The following is a 21,589-nucleotide window of genomic DNA, read 5'->3' as shown; positions in this document are numbered from 1 at the left end:
ACCAGTAATGATTTATCAAGTTATGCAACCCTTAGGTTACAAGCCCACTTCTTAATGGCTACAGCTTTCATAAACTAACAATACTAATTACTAAATAACTAATTAAGTAAAATGATCACTCAATTTTGACCTGTTCCACAGAATTTTTTAAAAGACATTTTACAATTAGAATTCATCTAAAAATTATTGATATGATGGCACTGATTAAACTAAAAAAGTCTCTACACTATTTTTTGAAAAGCCCCCTCTGTTTCATATGTCTTTGTGTATTTGTTGCAACACATCTGTTTTATATATCTTAAGAAAACCTTTTGTAGTGACGATTCCATTGTTTGTCCAAACAAACATTCAACAATTTAAAATTCACAAGCCACTGCTGCACTGTGGTGATATTTTACACACAAGCAAAAAAAAAAGTCCAATGTCCAAAACTTGAACGTTGCGTTTTATGGTTAATTTATTGAGTTTGGCAAGCAATAAACAAAAATCAGTTTTTACTCTTTCCTGTTGCTTCTGCTCTCGTAAAAAATAAATAAATAAAATAGGCCCACCCCAGTGCATGCTGGTCCTATACTAGTCCTAGTACTTACAGAAAATGGCCCTACAGTTCATCCTGGCTGACTTACAAAGATAAACAAATTTCAAAATAATAAAAATAAAGAATAAATGGCTCCAACACTCTGGCCCCTAATTGTGCATACAATCACAGTTACTTCAAAATTCTTTAAAAAAGGAGCTATTCCCTCTGGCATGTCCTTAATCTTCAATGATGATGTTACTTCTTCAAGAGGATGCTTCCAGTAGCAAAAGAAGTGTTGCCACTGGCCTTTCCAAAACACAGGTCTCTGTAGCATCTGCAATCAAGACAATATGTCCAGGTATAAGACATCTTTTAGTCCCCTGCTATTTTTGTCTTTCTTGCATCAGAGGTATGTCTTTAGAAAGCCATCTTTTCCAGAACAGCTTTGCCATGTACTGTACCCATTTCCACCTTTTCCTAGCATGAAGATCACATTGATCAAACACTCCTGGTGGCAAAATTGGTTTGTTTTACAGCAGCAACAAATAATTGGGTGCGAGTGCTTCAAGATCATTGAGTCACTGCAAACTCTGGTAAAGGCTCTGTCGTTCAATATAGCTTCAGCTTCACAGAGGACTGTTTGGAGGCCTTCATCTTCCAAAGCTTGTTTTTTGAGAACTGAGACTAAAATACTCCTTATGGAACGAATGAGACGCTCCCACACATCACTTTGGTGAGATGCTGCCGGGACATTAACGTCCCATTTGATGCCATCCTGAATAAAAGCGTTTTGAATTTTAGCATAGTTCAGCTCAGCCAAGCTCTCTTTCAGCTCTCAATTTGCACCAACAAAATTTTTAGCATTATCAGATCTGATGGACGAAACTGGGCCTTGTCTATAGATGAACCTCCAGACAGCATTTGTACAGCAGTCTTTACTGAGTGTTTATGCAATTTCCAGATGTACTGCACGACTGGTCAAACAAAGAATAAGAACCCCATACCTTTTAAAGAGACTTTGTCCTTATAGACCACTCCAACATTTGTGAACGGAGCCATGTCTGGCAGGACTCTCTCTGTGCCATCTTTTGTTCAACAAACTTTTCTTTGTTGCGTGTACACATGATACAACAAGAGATTATTTTCTTGGCAGCCGAATTTGCATTTACTATCCAGTCTTTTTGTCTTAGTTTTGACAGGATGTACGCTCTTCCTACATGTGCCAAGTTTTGACGGAAATGCCGTAAAATCAATGTTAACACATTTATTCCCCTGCATCCAATGCTGGGTCGAGCTTGAAGGGAGAACTTCCCCTTGGAACCTGCTTTGAGGCCATTGCTTATTAAAGCCATTTCAGTTTTACATTTCTGTTGTTGTGCATGCTGAATAACAGCTTGTTCTGCTTTGGCCAAATCTTCTTGAGTCAGATTTTCCCATTCTTGTTTCCATTTCTTTCTTTTGACTTTCCAGATCATTTTCATTCAGATCTGCAACAACAAACTCTTTCCTCTTTTGTCCCAGCAACACCAAGGTCTCTTTCAGCTTTAAAACCAGGCTACTGAGATTTGAAGTTTTGTCCAAGATGAGAAGTAATGAATCAGACAGTTTGTAGCATCTTGTGATTCCTTCACAAAAAATGCTCACTGTCAGGTCCTTTGTGACCTCTGGGTCATTTGTAGGAATTGCACTGTGATCCACATCCATTTTAGGCCATTCCTCTGACTTCTGGCCTATTTATTCATCTCCTACATTTGAGAAAATCCTCAGCTTTCATGCCTCTGGATGCGTCGTCTGCATGGTTCTCCTTAGAGGAAACATATCTCCACTTATTCACATCTGTTGCTTCTTGAACAACATAAATTCTATTTGCAGCTAAGGTATTAAATCTTCTGGCTTCCTTGGAGATGTATTTCAGTACTGTTGTGCTATCAGTTCAAAAAACAGATTTTTCAAACTTTTCCTGCAACTCTTTTTGCAGAAGTTAGTTCACTCAAACTGCAAGAACTGAAGCTGTCAATTCCAGCCTGGAAATTGTAGTTTGCTTAAAAGAAGCAACTCTAGCTTTTCCCAGGTTAAAGGCAGCATTTGAGATGTTATTCTTTTCCAGTTTTAAATATGACACTATCCCATAACCATCTGGACTTGCATCAGAAAAATGATGAAGTTGTGCTTTATCTGGTCTTCCAGTGGAACTTGGTTTAAGAAAGCATTCCACTGAATCAGCTGGAGCTCCTCCACCCAATCACGCCCCCGCTTAGAGGGAGAGTGGGGAATAACTTCGTCCCACTTCAAATTTTGTCAACAAAAGTTCTTGTAGCAACAGTTTAGCTGGCATACTGAAAGCAGACAAAATTCCCAAAGGATCATGCAGTGAGCCGATCACAGACAAAATGCCCCTTCTACTTGGTGGACGATCCTGCGGAGAGTTTCTGAACTTGAACTAACCCAGTGCTCTCTCAATTGGAAATTGATCCAAATCCAGACCCTTGATTTCCTTTGCTCTTCTTTCCTTTGGGATTGAGATGTGCACTGTGTGACTGTTGCTGATCCATTTTGAAAGCTCCTCCTTTAATGCAGATATCAGCCTCTGCAGCATGCGCACTGCCTCTTCTTGTGAAGCAACAGATTTTAAACAGTCATCCACATAAATGTTCCTTCTCACAGTATCCATCCGTAGTGTGGTTATTTTAAATATAAGAGAAAGAGAAAACTCTAAGAATATAATAATTATAATTAACAATAATTAATATAGCCAATACCGCCACCAAGAGATACCAGCTTTTGAAGCTGGACAGCACAGCCCTGTTTTAAATACAGTCAGAACAACAACACCGGGCTGCTTGTCAACAATTTAGACGTGGATGCAAGATGACATGGAGCATGTTATAGTTTCCTTTTTAATATGATGGACTGAACACAGGCGGTATCTGCTTTTGTCTATGCAAAGGTGAATCTATTTCTATCTGTCTCTACTGTTTCAAGATTTAACTGAAGTGTGCTCAACTGTAACTGTCAGGATATGTTTATCCCAGCTCTCATAGGGCAATGAAATTAAACTGACTTATGAAATGTTCTTTGATTAGGTACACATTGTGAAGTTCATCATTTTCTTACAAATAAAACTATAATGACAAACTCACATGCATAAGATGAGAGCACACTGTTGTTATTGACTCATCATTATTCTCAGCTGTCAGACCATCTACAAGACTAGATAATGTTTGACAACCGGGAAGCACTTTCTCTTCAGAGCGGGACCACGGCAGCCTTGTCCCGGGTGGACGAGGAGAAGCCTCCCATCATCCTGTAAGCAGACCGATATGGGCCAAAACCATCATCCGGGGAGCTGTCCTGGCTAATAGCCCTCCCCCAACACGACTGCACCCAGTAAACAACAGTGGAGATACACTACTCCAAAATTAGGCAGAGGTGCACCTCTGTCCTTATGATCACATGCATTGTCTCCTATTGTCACCACATTACACAACCTATCAGATACCTCACTTCTACACATTCCTTCTCATCATATCTGGGGCCTCCTCCATTGCTCTGCAGCTTCCCTTTAAATAGGTCCCGTGACCAGCTGATAGCCCACCTCAGGACACACCCACGCCTCAGCAGGTGATTGTTATTAGGCAATTTGTAGGAGTCCTTTAAACCAGTCCTTTATGCTTTCATTGCTCTCAGGCACCATAGTACTTTGGAACATAGTTCTGACAAATGCAGGCAGAGGTTCACCTCTGGAGCCTGAGAGCAATGAGAACATAAAACGCATGCACACAAGAAGGAGACGGGTGGTGGTTTAAAGGACTCCTTCAAAAAGCTACTTGTTGAGGCAAAGGTAAGCAAGATCAAACTCCTCTGTGGAGTTTACTGAAGGACACAGATCCAGATGTACAAATAAGATTTGTGAAATGGTGACTGTGATGCATACATTTCTCTATAAGAGGCACAGCTATAATCCAAAGAATGATCAGGAAGGGATCTTATGCAAACCTGAAATGAAAGATGAGTGAAATGTCCTGTGGTATTTTTTTTAACTGGCATGATGGACAGATTTTGCAAACAGGCCAAGACTTCCTGTGGTGGTGGAGGACCTCCCTCTGGCTGAACGCAGTGACTGGTGTGAGGGTCAAAGCCCAGAGCTTTGAACACTTCCGAGCTACAACATAACAGAAACCAAAAGATTTCAGGGGGTCAGCAGAATGAACAAAAAACAAGCTACACTTCACCAAAGTGTGGTTTTTGTCCTGGCAAATTAGTTCATGTCACCAAGCATGGACTTTTTAATAACTGGGCTGGATTATTTTGTAATTTGTCAATTTCTTCCTCCACAATTAGAAAGATTTGGCTGTTATTTGCATTTTTGTTTTTTGTTGTTGTTTGTTTTTTCTTTTTCTTTTTTTTTTTTACAGCCATCATCATTATTAGAATCAATGTAGTTTATTAATCCCCGGGGAAATTATGTAAGAGACTTTACTCACTTTAAGTTTTTTTCCCCAATACTACAGTGTTACAGCGGAATGCGACCACTTTTGAATTGATGGCGACATAGTTATTTAACTAAATCACAGCATATGTGCTGGTAAGTAATCCTAATTTGGTATCTGTAGTATAATCACCAGTGGAATCACAACACTCCAATAACAAAAACAACCACCTTAGATGATACAAATGAGAAAACATCCTCTCAAACACAGTCCATGCTTCCTGGTGAGAGTCTTCGTTCTTGTCGTCATCCCTCATGACGACATCACAGGTGGATTCTCCCTCTGTAGGAAGATTTGGCTGTTAAACAATTTGAAAAATACATTTTAAAAAAAAATTGCTAATTAGAAAATACATACTTGTCTCTGGGTAATGTTTAGCTCATTATCAGACTTTTTAAGACCATAAAAATACATACCTTCCTGAGTACAGGCACAATATACATGACACAAAGAGACACAACAACCATAGTACATCATTAACTATTCATGTGGCTGCAAACAGTCATAACGTAAACATAAATCAATTGAATTAGGTCTTCAAATGTGCTCACTTGACATTGCAGGCTCATCAAAATGGCGAGAGATCGCTTTTGGAACCTGTGTTGATCTTATATTAAAAGCCTCCAGAAGCTCTAAGACTCCTTCAACGGCCACTGAGACAGCTCCACGGTCTGTCTCACTCACTGTTTTACCTGAGAACGAACACACACACACAAAAAAACTGACTTATGGTTGTGTAATGTGGTGACAGTAGGAGACAATGCATGTGATCATAAGGACAGAGGTGCACCTCTGCCTAATTTTGCAGGGTTGCTGTATTACTGTTACAGTCAGGCGTGCCTTATAAACTTTAAACTGTCCATAAACATACATATAAACAGGAAAAAGAACTGGTGTGAATTTGAAAATAGAATACGAGCACAAAGTGACAAAGGTCCTACGCCTACTGCTTACATTATAACATAATATTGACACAGCAATGCCCTTGACAAGTTTACAATGTATATTATGGTGACTTTAATTTCTTGAGAAAGTGTTAGGTGTTAGTGCCACCTAGTGTCTGTGCAATGAAGTCAAGTAATGACAAAATGCTTCCTTTAATTGACAAACTGAAAAGAAGACAATTCTGTTGTAATGGATAGAAAGGTTTACCTGTTGCTGTTGTTTATAAGGGTGACATTTATTTATCAAGTCAACAATTTGCCCAACAGCCTGTCAGTCAGCTCTTATATCAGCTAATGGAGATTTAAGTAAGTAAGTGAAATTATATTTGTATAGAACCTTTCGAGATAAAAATCACAAAGTGCTTTAGAAAAGATAAAACAAAACTGAACCAAAAGCAAGTTTTAAAAAAAATGAGTTTTTAGCTGTTTTATAAAAGAGACCACTGAGTCCACAGATCTCAAACTCAAAGAGGGAGAGTGTCAGGCTCTGGGGCCACAGTTACAAAAGCTCTGTCACCTTTCGTTTTCAGCTTAGTTTTATGGACAACCTGCAAGAACTGATCACATGACCCCAGGGACCTGCTAGGGATGTACGGATGTAAACTATCTCTGATGTTGATTTTGGCGCTTGTCCATGCAGAGCCCCGAATGTCAAAGTCATAATCTTAAAGTGGACTCTGAATTTAATGGGGAGCTAGTACAGCTGCATCAGCAGGTGCGTGACATGCGAGTAGTTAGAAGACTTGGTCAGAGACCTTGCAGCAGCATTCTGAACAACCCAGCAGATGTTCCAAGGGGGCCTTACATAAACAAGTGAACAAACAATTACAATAGTGCAAATGAGATGAAACAAATGCATGTGTAACAATTTCCAATTCAGAGCATAATACAATGGGACTCAGTTTAGCAATATTTCTCAAGTGATAAAAACAAGAGCGAACCAGAGAAACAGGAGCATAATGGAGACATTAACTGTCTTTAATTTGTTTCTGCCGTCATAAGTTTCCACTCACTGATGCTCTCTGCGTCCTGCTGCATGGACTGGCCCCACAGGAGAGGTTCCTGGCTCCTCAAGCAGTTGTAGATGTAGGAGATGGCTGGAGTTGCCAGGTGGGTCACAGAACCTGACAGGCTTCTCCTTCTTTTAAGGGAGTTCATCTCCCGAAGCCCCATCCAGGGAATGACGATCACCGGGAAGCCCAGACCTAACAGAACATGAAGTAAACACAGAATAAGAAGGTAGTACTGATTAGAGTTAATCCATAACAATATATTCTTTAAACATGGAAGTGGCATTACCTTTTCTTAATTACAATTTTCTGATCAGGTCTCTTCTAACTGTATTGATCCTGGAATGAAAATTTTTTTTGGGTGCAATTGCATGATCATGAAGCCTGCTATGAAAGCTAAATCCCCCCTTACAGTCCCAGCATGTTACTTTAGGGAACGTTAAAATGTAATATGCTGTTCTATGGAGGTAGAAATACATTTTCAAGATAAAAGGCTAAATACATTGTTTGAAGATAACTTAAGCGTTTCACTCATGACTGAAAAATTACAACTCTAGCAAAATGCCTTAACAACATTAAATGTTAGAAATCATTCTACAAAACACGGTTAATATTAGTTACGTCTTTAATAGCAGATTATAGAGTAAAACACCTCCAAGGCATGTCGCTAAAATCACATCTACAACCCCAGCAGTCTAAATATGTGACATACCAATACTCAAATGCATGCCCTGAGTTTCTGATGGCTTATTAATCTTTGCATTTATCAGCAAACTGACATGATGACAGTGTTTTAATACCATTTTAACATATTTCATGTGAAATAAATGAGTCCTATGGAGACAAAACCAAAACACTTTTTTTTTTTTTAACAACAAATTGAAATTCCTGGAAACTGAGAATAAAATAGAAAAATCTTATTGAATCTGTATCTGACCTCACAGGATGTGAGGATTTGTGACATCCAGTACAAATAGTAACTTTAGTAACTTGATACTGCTAGAAAACACATTCATGCCGGTTAGACGACAGATCTGGGACGCATAAGCCAAACCACAATCGGGCCAGATGTGGCATGCCATCACATAAACAGTGCCATCATTGCCAGACCTGGCCCACATCTGGTTGACATACCCCTTACCATGCCAGTCAGCCAGCAGTGTCTGGCTTCACACTAGAGCCGGGCCAGACCTGTCTGTTACGTGGGATTGTCTATAAAAACAGAATACTGTCACCTTGGACTGAAAATATGCAGTTTGCATTTTCACTTGTTCTTCTGGCAGTTGCAAACTTAAAAGGGATTCTTGCAAATCTGGTAAAAAAAACAAAAACCATAAGCCCACCCCAGTGCATGCTGGTCCTATACCAGTCCCTTTACTTAAAGTTAATGACCTTGCAGTTCTTCCTGGCTGACTTACAAAGATAAATAACAAAACAAAGAATTAAGCAATTATTAACCTACAAATAAAACGTGTAAATATCCCAAAATAGGTGAACCAAGAAAAAATTGTGACAGTGTGTGACAGTATGCAGTTGGAGTGATTTTTAGAGAGTATCGTCTTGTTGATGGTTATCATTCTATTATTCTTTGGACTGGCTTCCCACCCTGAGGTATCACCGAGTTGACTTTAAAATGTGGAGTTTCTGTGGGGGTTTTTTTTGGGGGTTTTTTTTGTGTGTTTGTTTAGTTTAATCCAAAATGTGTTTTAGAAGACACAGTATTGTTTGTAATAATATTTTTAATATTACTTTGTTTTTGTTGTGCTGCTAGTTGAAGAGCTGAAGAAGGAATACCTGAGGCTTTTGCCGCTGACGGAAAGCAGCAAAGAGTTGCTCGACGATTTACAGACAGATGTAAGAAACCTCGTAGTTTGAGGTTGCGAGTCAGGATGTCCATGTTTTTGCAATCACACTGAAACATACCTCTGTTAATACCTGTAGCCAATTTGAGGTAATTAGGAAGTGGTTGTTTTGCAGTTGTCTCTAAGTATTCTTATGTTCTCCTTTGACTTCCATCTCAGTTGGAGTGTTGTAGACTTCAGGGCTACCAGGACTGGAAGTCCAACATCCCAAAATCCTGCCTTTGTGCCAAAGAGTCCACTAATCTGTGTGTAAGTGTGAAAGCTAACATGCCTACACTGTGTTCTTCTGTAATAGAACCTGTTGATATAAGGCTGTCATTATTAGTAGTGTTCATTCATTATGGAGGACCAATTGATTTAAAAACACTTGAATGTTGAAATGTTGCTTCGAAGATGGGGACGAGTTCAGTGACCTCCTGTATCAGCTGCCAACTTCAAAACAATTTTAATGAGTCGAAACAAGGCAGAGTCGGCCTGGCATCACTTTGTGATTGAATGGCATCAAGTTGGCAATTACATGCAATCTGTTTTTGATAAACATTACTCTGGTCTCTGTTATCCCTGCTTGTCATTCTTTTTTTTCTTTTTTTTTTCTTAAAATGATTATGTTTTCTAGGTGGAAACTCTTGGAGGCAGCTGGGAGGAAAATCAGACTGTTATGATTTATGAACAGGTATTAAAGACATTCTCATCAGTTTTTCCAGGAACCTTTGCAAACTCTATAAGCTGTTATGGTGTCATCTGATGCAACTGAGATGCAAATTGTTTGTTTCATCTTTAGAAAATATGTATCCTATTAAGCCTTTCCTGTTTCAGGGATGCCTTACGTACCTTGTTGAAATCCTCATGCATGGATTTAAGATTTTTTTTGGGCACGTTACTGGGATTTTTATTATTGTGGGTAAGTACAGTCGCAATCTACTAATTTAGCATAAAAGACCAGAAAAATGGAGTTTAAAGAAACCAGAGGCGAGCAAGTGTCTGTTTTCTTTGGCTTTTCTGCCCTCCTCAGTCTCTTTCTAAAATTGCAAGAGGACTCAAAGCAAGTCAAGAAACAACAGAAGATGAACAGGAAGTAAAATAATCAATCTTTGTTTCACTTTCCTGTAGATGTAGTCCCTCGTGTTGTGTAGAGCCATCTTGTGCCAGCTGAATCGAAACAGAGACACCTCGGTAGTGAACTAAGGTGCAGAGGCAAAAGCAGGCAACTGCACCACCCTCACAGAGCCTCCAGACCACTTCCGATGTCTTTGCTAGTTCTGATGCTTCCAGCAGTGATGGCCATTATTTAAGCATGCTAAATAATAAATATATTTATGATAATTGGTTATATTGAATATATCATATCCTACAACTGCATTATGGACTGCTTTATTATGACTTTCTGAATTTCAACTCAGTTGATTGAGATTATTGATCTGGGATATCAACACTGAGTGAAAATGCACTGTTTAAAGCTAATATAACTAAACATATATCGAAAACAAACTGAATATCATGTGTGAATTGTTTTAATACTTGATGATTCGGTAGCTTTTAATTTTTTTATACTGTGTAAAATTTGGTTTGTCGATGTTTTGTTGTTTTTTTTGTTTGTTTTTTTTTACTTTTTTTTTTTTTTTTGTATTTCGAGTTTTACATTTCTACTTTGTGTTCATTTTTTAATACGATGTGTTTGTTATATACTGGTGTTTAGTATGAGGTGCCTTTTTTTTTCACTGTGCTGTATCATTTAGGCCAGCTGCCAAAATTTACATTTAAAATGCATACAACTATCATTTACATTCCTCAGCATCTGCTGCTGGGTTAACCGAGCTGTTAGCGTCATTAAGAGGACGGGCAGTTTCAGTTTCGTAAGAAAACAAAATAAAATGAAGACGTAAAAAAAAAAAAGACAAAACTTGTTTTATTCATTCTATTTACAAAATATTACATCATGTCATGCAAATAAAAAAACAAAAACAGTGTGTCACAGAAACAAAGACACCATACGTTGCCAGAACGTGTATATTAGGCAATAATGGTTAAAGTGCACAGGTAGACACTGGATCTGCTGCTTCAGATTAAATTAATTTGACAATATATGAGTCGAGTAGACGTTTCAACAGCAGGCAGCTCATGCAGCAAGTTAAAGTAGACGCGGCGTGGCATAAAGGCTTCTTTGGTGAGAGTTGCATCAGTTGGGGCGTTACAGTCTCTGCAAGAAATTGGGTGGCACATTTTCCTACAAGAGCCTCTCACAACCTCTTTGCAGCAGCCTTGCCAACATCTGTGCAAAACCTTCAAATCAAAGAGGATTTTACTGCGTGTCTACTGTATGTGCAACAAAATAGAATCCCCTCTCCTCCTCCTCACCCGCTCCTCTCTGCTGGGCATGATCACACTAGGTCGAATTTTTAGATGTGCTTTAAGAAAAACTGAAATCAGCGACAAGGTTTCAGATATTCAGTGTGCATAACAAGGCATCAAAACATTCTGCCGTCCCAGAGACATGTGAATCATTCCCTTGTCTCACCTGATTATGCAGTAATATGCATGGCTAAATGAATAACTGAATCAAAGCACTTTGTAAACAGTGTTTAAAAAAGCTGCTACATAAAGGTTATTAATATTATTTTGCAAAGATTATTAGTTGCTCTAATGCTTAAAAGTCAATGTGTGCTTAAGACAAGTATTCGTGTTTCATTACGCCATCTTGACTTGAGGTACATACGTCAAAACTCAGAACTTACAGTTGGCTTCAGTGAGGCAAGCTTTCAATAAAACATCGAAGCAGATTAATTATTATTAGATTAATATCTGCCTTTTGAAAGCCTCACTGATATATATCCAAAAGTCTTAATGTACAGAAAAAGCCAGAAAAAAAAGCATAAGAAAATGTGATAACTAGTTCAAATTGATTAATGTCATTAAATTGCACTTTTTTTCTCTCTCTCTCCTTTTTTAAAATTTTTTTTTACAGCAGTAAGGCAGACGAGTCATTTAAATCTTATCTACTGTGCGCAAGTAGATTACTTTTAGACATGCATTTAAACATCAACACAGAAAAATGATAAGACAGCCAGGTTATGGAAATTAGGATGCGTGTATTAAAACAGCAGGGGGCTAGAAAGCACCGGGAACGTATCTGTTTGATTCGAGAAGAGCCATAAAGTCCTGTTTCCTTCTGATCTGGTCCATCAACTTGATGCTCATAACAAGTAAAATAACCTGGAATAGAAAAGAAAAGAAAAGTTAGCACAAGGAAAATATTTCAAGATGCTTTTCACCAACATATAACAATATATATATATATATATATATATATATATATATATATAAAAACCACATACCCAAAACACTCCGCTTCCAAACTGTATACCCATCGACAACGAGAATGCAAGCTTCAGCTCGGAAACGTAAATTGGAAGGCAAGGCTGTGAACGAAAGAGTGAAAGTACAGGTGGGTAGGGGAGCATAGTTAGTTTTGTCTTCATCTGTGCCAGATAACAAGATTATATCATAATTATATCATTATACTTTAAGTATACTGTGCAGGAAGGACACCTCCAGCAAAGTGGTGATGATTCACTGTGCAGGGGTTAAAAAAACTTTGCCTGAATTTAAAAATCAGAAAGAAAGTCTACAAGAAATCAATATTTTTTTGTTTTTAAGAATTTTCTTTTTACCTCTTGATAAACATAGTGGTTCTTTGGAGCCCCGAGTGTGGCGCTGCCTCGTAGTCGAATCTGTCGAAGAGCACAAAATCTCACAGCACAATGCAACAAATTGAAGACAATTTCACCAGTTTTTGTTTTAGCTGTGCCCGGCGTTGATTGTTCCTTTCAGATTTTCTTGCTATTGCTTGCTGATCAGCACAACACACTCATGCTGATGAAGCTACACTGAAACCCAGAACTAAAAAAAACAAAAAACATAAAATGATTTAAGTTTAGAAATTCCCCAAAAACTAGGTTCGCTAAAAGATTATCTAGAAGAACCCAGAATGAGGTTAAAGTGTATGCGAACCCCTACCAAGTACCCAAAGCCTGATTTTTCTTTAGTAACTAACAAGTACTGTAACTCCTTATTTAAACACCGGGTGGCATGGTGGTGCAGTGGGTAGCGTTATTGCTTCACAGCAATCAGGCTTCTGCTTTGAGCCTCATCTTCCAAACACTAATGGTACTTCATCCCACGGTCCAAAGACATGCATACGACATGTAGGTTTATTGTGCATTAAACTGTGCATATATGCGAGTTAGATAAAGTGCTTTAACTGTATAGGATGACGTGGCGTATGAATGTATAGATAAAAATGTCACATTAATACAAAATGATTAATTATATTTATTAAAAAAGATGGAAATGCCACAGTTAGAATCAGAGTTATAGTCCTTGCCATTTTTTTTACCAAGTAAAAAAATAAAATATGCACAGCTTAATTGTTAGAAATTGTGTTGTCATTTAGGGCCAGATTAGGTAACTGCGCCAGTGAAAAACCCTTTTTTGGCATCAAAAAGCTACTGTGAGGTTTGCCAAAAAAAACACTTTTGTGACATAAAGCCACAGGGCACATTAACATGATGATGCATTTGCAAAAACAATGCCCCTATGAGAATGGAAAGTCTGATGGGTGAACTATTAATGCACTCATTTGTCCACAAAGACGCAGTTACTTCGTATACAAATTAGGGCTGCCACAAACGATTATTTTGATAGTCGACTAGTCACCGATTATTTTTGCGATTAGTCGACTAATCAGATCATCATCCATTGGACGTACAGCGTACAGCTTATTGCACCAGCAGCATCTGGTCTTATATAACTATCATTAGCTTACAGCTTGAAGTGTTTGTGCTAACTAAAAATAAAGACAAGATGGTAGTTTATTAATTTTTAATGAAATTTGCCGATTGTTTCGGTGAAGTTTAATAAACTCCTTGCTTTCTAAAATATAACAGGACACCGGAGTATATTCTCCAGCGTCTCACACTTCTGATAATCAGCTGTCTGCTTGACAGTTTTAGCTGTGCAAAAAACTATAACTTTAATCTCAGCCAGATTTACTCAGGAACAAATAAAATACTAAAGAAAGCCAAACAATAACATTTTTAAGTTATCTAAGTGACTTATATATATGTTTAACCTGACTAGCGAAAGACGGCGCTGGGTTTGAAAACGATTTGCCGGGAGTCCGGTGTTCTCACGCTCTAGTTAGCCTTGCCCCCGCCTAGCTATCGAGCTAGTGGGTAACAGACGTCTCCGAAAACGTCGGAGCGCTTTTGAAAATATGTGGTGTCTTGATAAACTGAGCAGATATTTGAGGTTTACACAGCTACATTCTCGCCTGAAAATATGTTAAACGTTTATTTTGTGACCCAGAAAGAATAATAAGAGTAAAGTTAAAACTAACTAGCTGCCGCCATTGTTGACAGCTGCGCTATGAATTCTGGGACACAGCTTCTTCTTCTTCGGGGTTTAACGGCAGCTGGCATCCTTGTACATGCAGTGCTGCCATCTTCTGTTTCAGTCCGTTATTACACTCTTAAATCCTACTACTCATTCCTGCGTCCTTTGTGATCTTACAAAGCTTCAAACGATGCGTCGACTATTAAATTAGTCGTCGACGATTTTAATAGTCGACATAATCGTGACTAGTCGACTAATCGTGGCAGCCCTAATACAAATACAAGTGCAGATTCGTGGCTCCAAAACATGCGCAGCTGATGAGGAAGTGAGGACGAGCAATTTATATCCTAACATAAATGACAGTGTAAGCTCAAGCTTTACACGTGTCTCTAGATGAGAATAGACTGAAGAAAAATGGGTTGTTTTTTTTTTATAACTGTGAACTTATCTTTCCTCCAAAGGACAGAGTGTAGGATTATTATTCAGTGTGTTATTGCAAACCTTTCCACCACATAAACCTGAAATCTATGACAGCTGCCCTGTGTGATGCACAGAACACCAAACATTATTTAACCATCAGATCATGAGTCGTCCCTGCATTAATTAACATTTGTTCCACATGCACAAATATGCACATTCTTCTTGTTTTTTTCTGGAGTCTGTGTGAGGCTGCACGCACTAATAGTGTAAGTCTGACACACTAGCACAGTTAAGTTAATCGCTGTATGTTGGCAGACATTTCAATATGGCTCCAATGTAGAGACTTTTTTTAAAAGAGAGAAAATACCCAAAAGCCACTCTGTGTGCGCACTGCTGAGAAAAGACATCCAGAGACTTTTTAAATATAAAATACTAGCATTAATAATGAGCGGCAAAAAGAAATGGCTATAAACATTCTCTGTGAAAAGTGACAGAACATATAGTACTGCTCTCAAGGCTTTAAGTCGTCCACACATCACCGCTACACGCTCTTTCTGATAACATTTCCCCTTCTCATTCCCAACTATCACAACTCACACGCCCAAAATAACAAATGCTTTTTTCAGCATTAAATTTAATATTGCACTGCATGCTACAAAAGTTAATAAATCAAATTTGCAAGATTCATATTCTCCTTCCAAAACTTTGTGCAGTGATAGGGAAATTCCTACTAATACATATACAGTAAGGCCAACCACCAAAACATCTTTCTCTGCGTTTCAGTCAGAAAACTGACACTGCACCCCTGTGTTAAATCCTGACAACAGCTTTTTAAAGCCTAAAGAGGGTTCTTTAGGCTTCACTGTCGTGCTGTGTTAGTGAATCTGGCCCATGGACACAGTTATTTTTGCAGCTGATCTCATTAAATATGTATTTAGATTCCCTTTCAGAGTGCCGCAGGGGAGCCACAACACGCATGCGGGCAATTGGGATATTTTTTAAAGTGAGCCAACAGATTTGCAGCGTTTCAGAGTCAAATTCATGCTACAAATTACAGAAAGGTTAATGAAATCATAAACATAAATGTCTGACTTTGACAAAAAATGGTTGAAATAAATAACCCAAATGTGTACGTACTTGCATGATGTGCTGAGAGGACTAAATAGCACTTACTTTTTTACTATTAACTATATTCCTTTTACATTTGGGTTTACAGTGTAGAATACATTCAACTTTAGTTTCCATTTAGATTTTTTATTTAGGTATGCCTGAATCTTTTTCAGAAATATCTCAAATGCAGTATTCCATTAAAACTGTATGAGTTCTACTTTGGTCTGTGGATAAACAACAACTAGTTAACCTCAATCCAAGACAACTTAAGCTATACACAGAGTCAAAGAGGAATAAATAACTACATTCATCGTATTGCTAGTTGGATATTTAAATGAAAAAACTGCTTTACTTGGACTCAAATTACACTGGCACTTGCTATGGGGAAAACCAATTGTGTCTTCAAGTTTCACCAGTGAAACTGCTAATTTAAATATGTCATTGGTTCCTCAGTTTCTAGAGGACAATGTGTGGTTACAGGACCAGAGATGAACATAATGACCACTGTTCTTATAAAAGAAAGACACTCACGCATTTTCCTGGATATTGGCAGTTACAGGATGAAGGGATGGAAGAGCCCCAGTCTTTGTAACCTTCAACGAGACCGCAGCATTCCAGCTGGAGGTGAAACACAAAGGTTCAAAACAGGTCCAGCAGTAATTATTTTTTGTATCATTTAGTAAAAAGTTGCAACAGTTCTTTAAAGTTTCATTAACACAAGGTGTAGCACTGATTTCTGACCTTTAGTTCGGTTTGGATTTGGAAACCTTCACTACAGACTTGTGTTTATTCCAAAGATACGAGTTTCAGGAAGGCTCTTGGCGTCAGAGGGTGAGTATTGTCATTAAAGCAACGGGTCTGAACATCGCTACTGTAATGGGCCTATTCTTTTGTTTAAGCATAATGCATGCAACCCAACATTTCCTTCCTGAGGTAGCCAAATTAAAAAAAACAAAACCAAACAACACTCACGAGTGGTCAGTGGTGACCAGAAAACAAGTAATAGCAGATGTTTCTGGCGTGCATGATTGACAACAAAGCACTTTCACACTAGCAAAGTGTAGCTAGCACAGCTGCACTATGCTAACTGTATACAAAAAAGGCAAAAGTCAGCAGTTAGCAGAGGCAGGCACACTTTGGATCTTTTTAATACTCAAAAAGAGGTTAGTGTTTTTAACATAAAACATACTTTTATGTCAGAGTATCCTAGCATACTGTAGATTTAAAAGTTGCTAAAAGCTGGCTGAAACAAACAGGGCAAAAATAAGTCATGACCTTTATCATAATGTTACATTATAGTTTCTATTTACAGTTCCATAACTAGCAACACTTATCAGCCAAATTGGAATGAAATACAACAAAAAGTCTACCAGGGTGAACCACGCCTCTTGCTCTATGGTAGCTGGAATAGGCTGCACACCGCTCGCTGATATAAGGATAAGTGTAAGAAAATGGATAAATGGCCAATCAAATTTTATTTTAGATTACAGCGGAATATACTGGGTTTGGGAGCTAGCAGGGAGCCTGAACTTCAGTTTCTTCAGTTTGTTTCTAAAGGGAATAAGCAAGTATATAATGGTCTGTGTTACCACAGAGAACCAAGGTTGTATTGCCAAGGTGTTTGAGATGTTTGTACTGGAGAACTTAAACACATAGTATTAAAAACTTGGCCCTAACATGGGGGAAATAGTTATTTGATTCCCTGCTGAAATGATAGGTTTGCTCACTTACAAAGAAATAAACTGTTTAATATACAGTTTCGTTTTATTGGTGACAGACCAGAAAGCCAGAAAAAACACATTGCATAAAAGTTTTTAAGTGATTTGCATGTAAATGAGTGAAATAAGTATTTGATCGCCTCTAACCCAGCCAGAATTCTGGTTCGCACAGACTTGCTGTTTCACAATCGATCAATCGATTGCAGATACTCCTGATCTCAAAGTTATGTGTGTAAATCCCAGCTGTCCACAGAATCCATTTCTTGCATTCCAACCTCTCCACTACCGTGGGAAACACCAAAGAGCTTGCAAAGGATGTCAGAGACAAGATTGTAGACCTGCACAGACTCAACGAACACCTTCCCAAAGTTAGGCACAGAGTTGGTGAACATTATGCTTTGTGGGTGTTTTTCTGCTAAGGGTACAGGATGGCTTCACCGCGCTGAGGGGTCAACAGATGGGGCAGTGTACCGTTGAATGTACGTCTTCCGTTAGACAGACAGAACACAGTAGATGCATCATGGATGGATCTTCCAGCATGACAATGACCCAAAACATGCTAAGACGAATCAAAGGAGTGCATAAAGAAGAAGCTCATTAATGCCTACCCAGTTTCCAAATCTCAGTCCTATAGAAAAAATGTCAAAGGAGCTGAAGGAGCAGAAGCTTCTCTTTACAGTTTCTGTAAAGAGAAGTGGGTCAAACCCCCTCCTTAGATGTGTGCAAACCTGGTGACCAACTACAAGAAACATCTTATTACTGTGCTTGCCAACAACGGCTTCACCACCAAGTCAATGACATGCAAATCAAGTTATCACTTTTATGTAAAATGAAACTATCATCAAAATCAGTTCAATTCGATTTTATTTATATAGTGCCAACAACAACAACAACAGTTGCCTCAAGGTACTAATTAGAAGGCTGTCCATTTGTATGGACAAACTTACAAATTCAGCAGGGGATCAAATAATCATTTCCCCCACTGTATAAGTAACTTCTGCTTACTTCTTGCTGAATATGATACAGCCATGTCTTGTTGGCTTGGCTTGTTGTAGTGAGTGGCATCATGGACAGCAGCTTGGACTCTTCATTGACCACACGTTTCTGAGGAGAAAGAAATCAACATTAAAATCTTCTCTTAGCATATTAAGACCACAGCAAAAGCTTTTTTTAGCAGCTTTAGGTGACATTTTACTGCAGGGCCTTCACGTAATGTCATACCTCATAAATATCTTGGTAACTTAGTGCTGCTTTAACAATTATTGTTTGACTGGCTGCTGCCATCCCAGCTGCATACTGCACACAAACAAAATCAGTGAAAGTTTTAGTGACAAAGAAATCAAATGAACGAAATCGAAAACAAGAATAATGAATGAGTCGAGCTTTGTTATTTGACATAGATTTGACCCACATGCGCAGCAGCAACACAAACACACTTTTACCAGAATAAAACACCATCTCTTTTCTTTGAAGGCTCCGAACACGCCGAGCACCGAGAGCAGCAGGCAGCCAATCTCTATCACGTACAACATCACTACGGAAACAGTAGACACCATCTGAAGAGGAAAAACCACAATGGTGTTAAAATGATACACCGACTGGACTTGTCAGTTTTGATGAATAAGCCTTGAATCAAACATTTGTGAAAGATTTCACCCGACCTGAATTTCGCTTACACTTAACATTCACTTTTAAGGTTTGTTTGAGGTTAACAGTCATGCTTGCATTCAGAAGATGTGCACTGAGCATGATGATTATTCACTGTCTTCCTCAAGGACACTGATGAGACCCCTAGTATAAATCCCCAGTTGTCTCCACTGAAGCCTGACAAGCATTATTGCCACCTTCAATAAATGCACACATCTGAAACTATTTTTTCCAAACCCCAAAACCATGAGAAGTCGGTCTTACTTTTCCAGTTTGTAAGATATCTCGATGATAAGCCACTGTCATTGTCAGCAAGAAGAAGCACAGCGCCTTTGGAGAGGAAGAACGCAAACATGTGTTAAGTGTGCAAACAGCTTTGAGTTAAGAGGATGTCACAATGAAATAAATATTTGAGGTTAATGATAGGTCTGCTTGTTTTGCAGCTCGGGGAATGTGGAACTGCAAAGATTCTCAGTTTAGGGCTTAAATCATGGGTGTCACTTCTTAAAGGAGCAGCAGCTCCTTTGAGTGCAGATGGAAGGCAGAAGTACTGAACAGCAAGGTAACAGCACAGCAAAACAGAAGGCCTTTACATGTGACTCAGCTGGGAAAACACAGAACACTGTAAACATTACCAATGTGAGAATACTGCATATGTGATTTGAAGGGAAGATGCTGGGGTGAAGATGGACGGAAAAGGATGGGTGTCCTTATATTAAGGCAGAAATTCATCACAATGGCAATTTCACCCCCATTTCTGATGACTTCTTAGTGTATAACCTTAAAAACACATTGGAAGAACCATACAGCAAACACTGCAGTACACTACACGCGATACGCGTGGTATACAGACAAAACAGCATTGTTTGGTTTAGATTAATTGATCTGAGTGGGAACACGACAACAAATGAACTACTTAACCTTATAAAAAGATATCAAACAGGCCCCTGGGCTTTAAATGCATTGATTTAAAATTCCTACCATATGGACTGAATTTGCAAAAATAAACGGCCTTTTCAAGCTCGTTTTATCCGCCACCACGACCACCGCGCTCCGCTGCATTCTGCTGCTGCTCCCCCGGGCTTTAAAACGCCCTTTTACATGGAGAAAACGTTACGGATGTAGACCTGGGACCGTAGCAGTCAGGGCATCTGTCTGCTGTATCCGCACAGGACGTCACTGTGATGTGCTGGATGAGGAGTCTGTGCCGCTTTCAGGTGCATTCGGAAATATTGCAATCCGGGAGTAATGCTTAGCTTAACCGCGGTTAAAGGCAGTGGCTCTTGCCACATGGCCACAGCTAGCATCGAGGAGGCGCTCGTATCCTCTGAACAAAACTCAGTAAGACAGGCTAATTTATTCGAGCCGCCAAATGTTAATCTGTGCATGTCTAACTACAATGTGCCAGGTTTGCTGAATCCATACAAGCATACAAATGTATATATTTGTATGCCTATTTTACATTATATATAATGTAAAACAAAAATGCTGTATTTCACCTAAAAAAATGACAAAACGAAAGTACACCCTCTATCACTTCTAAGGTTTTATGTGTTAGGATACAATTCAAAGTTATGTGGTCCTTAAATGGTCATTTTTTGTGGTCTTTAATTATGAAAATACAGTCTGAGATGAACTGTGACACATGGCATTACACCATGTCATTATTTATTGAACAAAAATGAAAGTAAATTGCAGATGCAGTTTTTGAAAGTACACATTTTGAGTACGCCTGTGGGCTTATTTTGCAGCCACAGAACTCCTCTGTGCATCTCAGTGTTCTACAGTCAGATGTGAGGACATCCATCTGATGGCTAAAGCTTGGCTGAAAAGGGGTCATGCGTCATGACCATGAGGTGATAGATCTTTTAGAGCGGTGGCCCCCAGGTTGTGGAACGCTCTCCCTCCATCATTACGTTGCCTTGGTTGTATTTATTCTTTTAAAAAGCAGCTTAAGACTCATTTATTTAGATTTTAATTAGATTTGTGCTGTATGTTTGTTTATTAATGTATTTTATGTATTCCTGTTTTATATTACTGCGAAGCACTTTGTGGTTTTTATCCTGTGAAAAGTGCTATATAAATAAATTGATTTGATTTGATTTGATGATTCCAAGCACAGCATCAAATCTACAACAGAATGGCTGAAAAGGGTGCTGCAATGTCCCAGTCGAAGTCAAAACTTCTACCTCAACCTCTCTTAAGGCAAGACCTTAAGAGAGCTGTGCATAAATTAGCGAACTGAAACTTATACAGTAAAAAGAATTGGGACAAAGGCTGACGATGTCACAGTAATAGCTACTAAAGTTGGTGCTTCAAGCTACTGAATAATTGAATTTTCTCCGTTTTTCACACATTTCTTTGATTTTTGTGTAGTTTTTCCTAAAAATGTTTTAGAAACTAGTAAGGCCGAAATTTTTACTATGTTCTAATATGCAAAATTTTAAAAGTGACTTAAAAGAGTGCACTTTCTCTTT

At 38.6% G+C, this 21,589-nt stretch overlaps 1 protein-coding gene and 1 long non-coding RNA gene across 4 annotated transcripts; one reads left to right on the top strand and one right to left on the bottom strand.

The window, feature by feature from the left end:
* Positions 1 to 54: 54 nt before the first annotated feature.
* Positions 55 to 20,311, bottom strand: LOC147310437 (tetraspanin-8-like). 3 transcript variants are annotated; one of them, XR_015125893.1, is made up of 11 exons: positions 20,094 to 20,207; positions 19,377 to 19,442; positions 18,908 to 19,021; positions 18,687 to 18,761; positions 18,471 to 18,569; positions 16,279 to 16,365; positions 12,495 to 12,554; positions 12,159 to 12,242; positions 6,968 to 12,036; positions 5,562 to 5,702; positions 223 to 5,292 (listed from the first exon to the last, which is right to left on the bottom strand). XR_015125893.1 is itself a non-coding variant. In XM_086270291.1 (9 exons), exons 1-9 carry the CDS (start codon positions 20,172 to 20,174, stop codon positions 11,932 to 11,934), a joined length of 771 nt encoding a protein of 256 aa, XP_086126417.1. In that variant the 5' UTR covers positions 20,175 to 20,311; the 3' UTR covers positions 6,950 to 11,931. The 3 variants fall into 3 exon arrangements, 2 of the variants coding, with proteins under 2 accessions (XP_086126416.1, XP_086126417.1); XM_086270291.1 differs by lacking the exons at positions 223 to 5,292; positions 5,562 to 5,702 and having other exon boundaries at positions 6,950 to 12,036; positions 20,094 to 20,311; XM_086270290.1 differs by lacking the exons at positions 12,159 to 12,242; positions 12,495 to 12,554; positions 16,279 to 16,365; ... (3 more) ...; positions 19,377 to 19,442; positions 20,094 to 20,207 and having other exon boundaries at positions 55 to 4,682; positions 5,181 to 5,292; positions 6,968 to 11,924.
* LOC147310438 (uncharacterized) lies at positions 5,762 to 10,818 on the top strand. The gene is made up of 6 exons (XR_015125894.1): positions 5,762 to 7,193; positions 8,736 to 8,818; positions 8,986 to 9,075; positions 9,443 to 9,499; positions 9,643 to 9,727; positions 9,937 to 10,818. It is a non-coding gene; the product is annotated as an uncharacterized LOC147310438 (long non-coding RNA).
* Positions 20,312 to 21,589: the final 1,278 nt, after the last annotated feature.

Source organism: Aulonocara sp. 'chitande type north' Nkhata Bay, linkage group LG17, assembly GCF_057382095.1.
Source record: "Aulonocara sp. 'chitande type north' Nkhata Bay isolate Kocher_YH1m ecotype deep benthic linkage group LG17, A_spYH_male_GT1.1, whole genome shotgun sequence".
NCBI lineage: Eukaryota > Metazoa > Chordata > Actinopteri > Cichliformes > Cichlidae > Aulonocara > Aulonocara sp. 'chitande type north' Nkhata Bay.
Note: the sequence above shows the minus strand (reverse complement) of the source record. Positions and strands in the feature narration are given on the sequence as shown.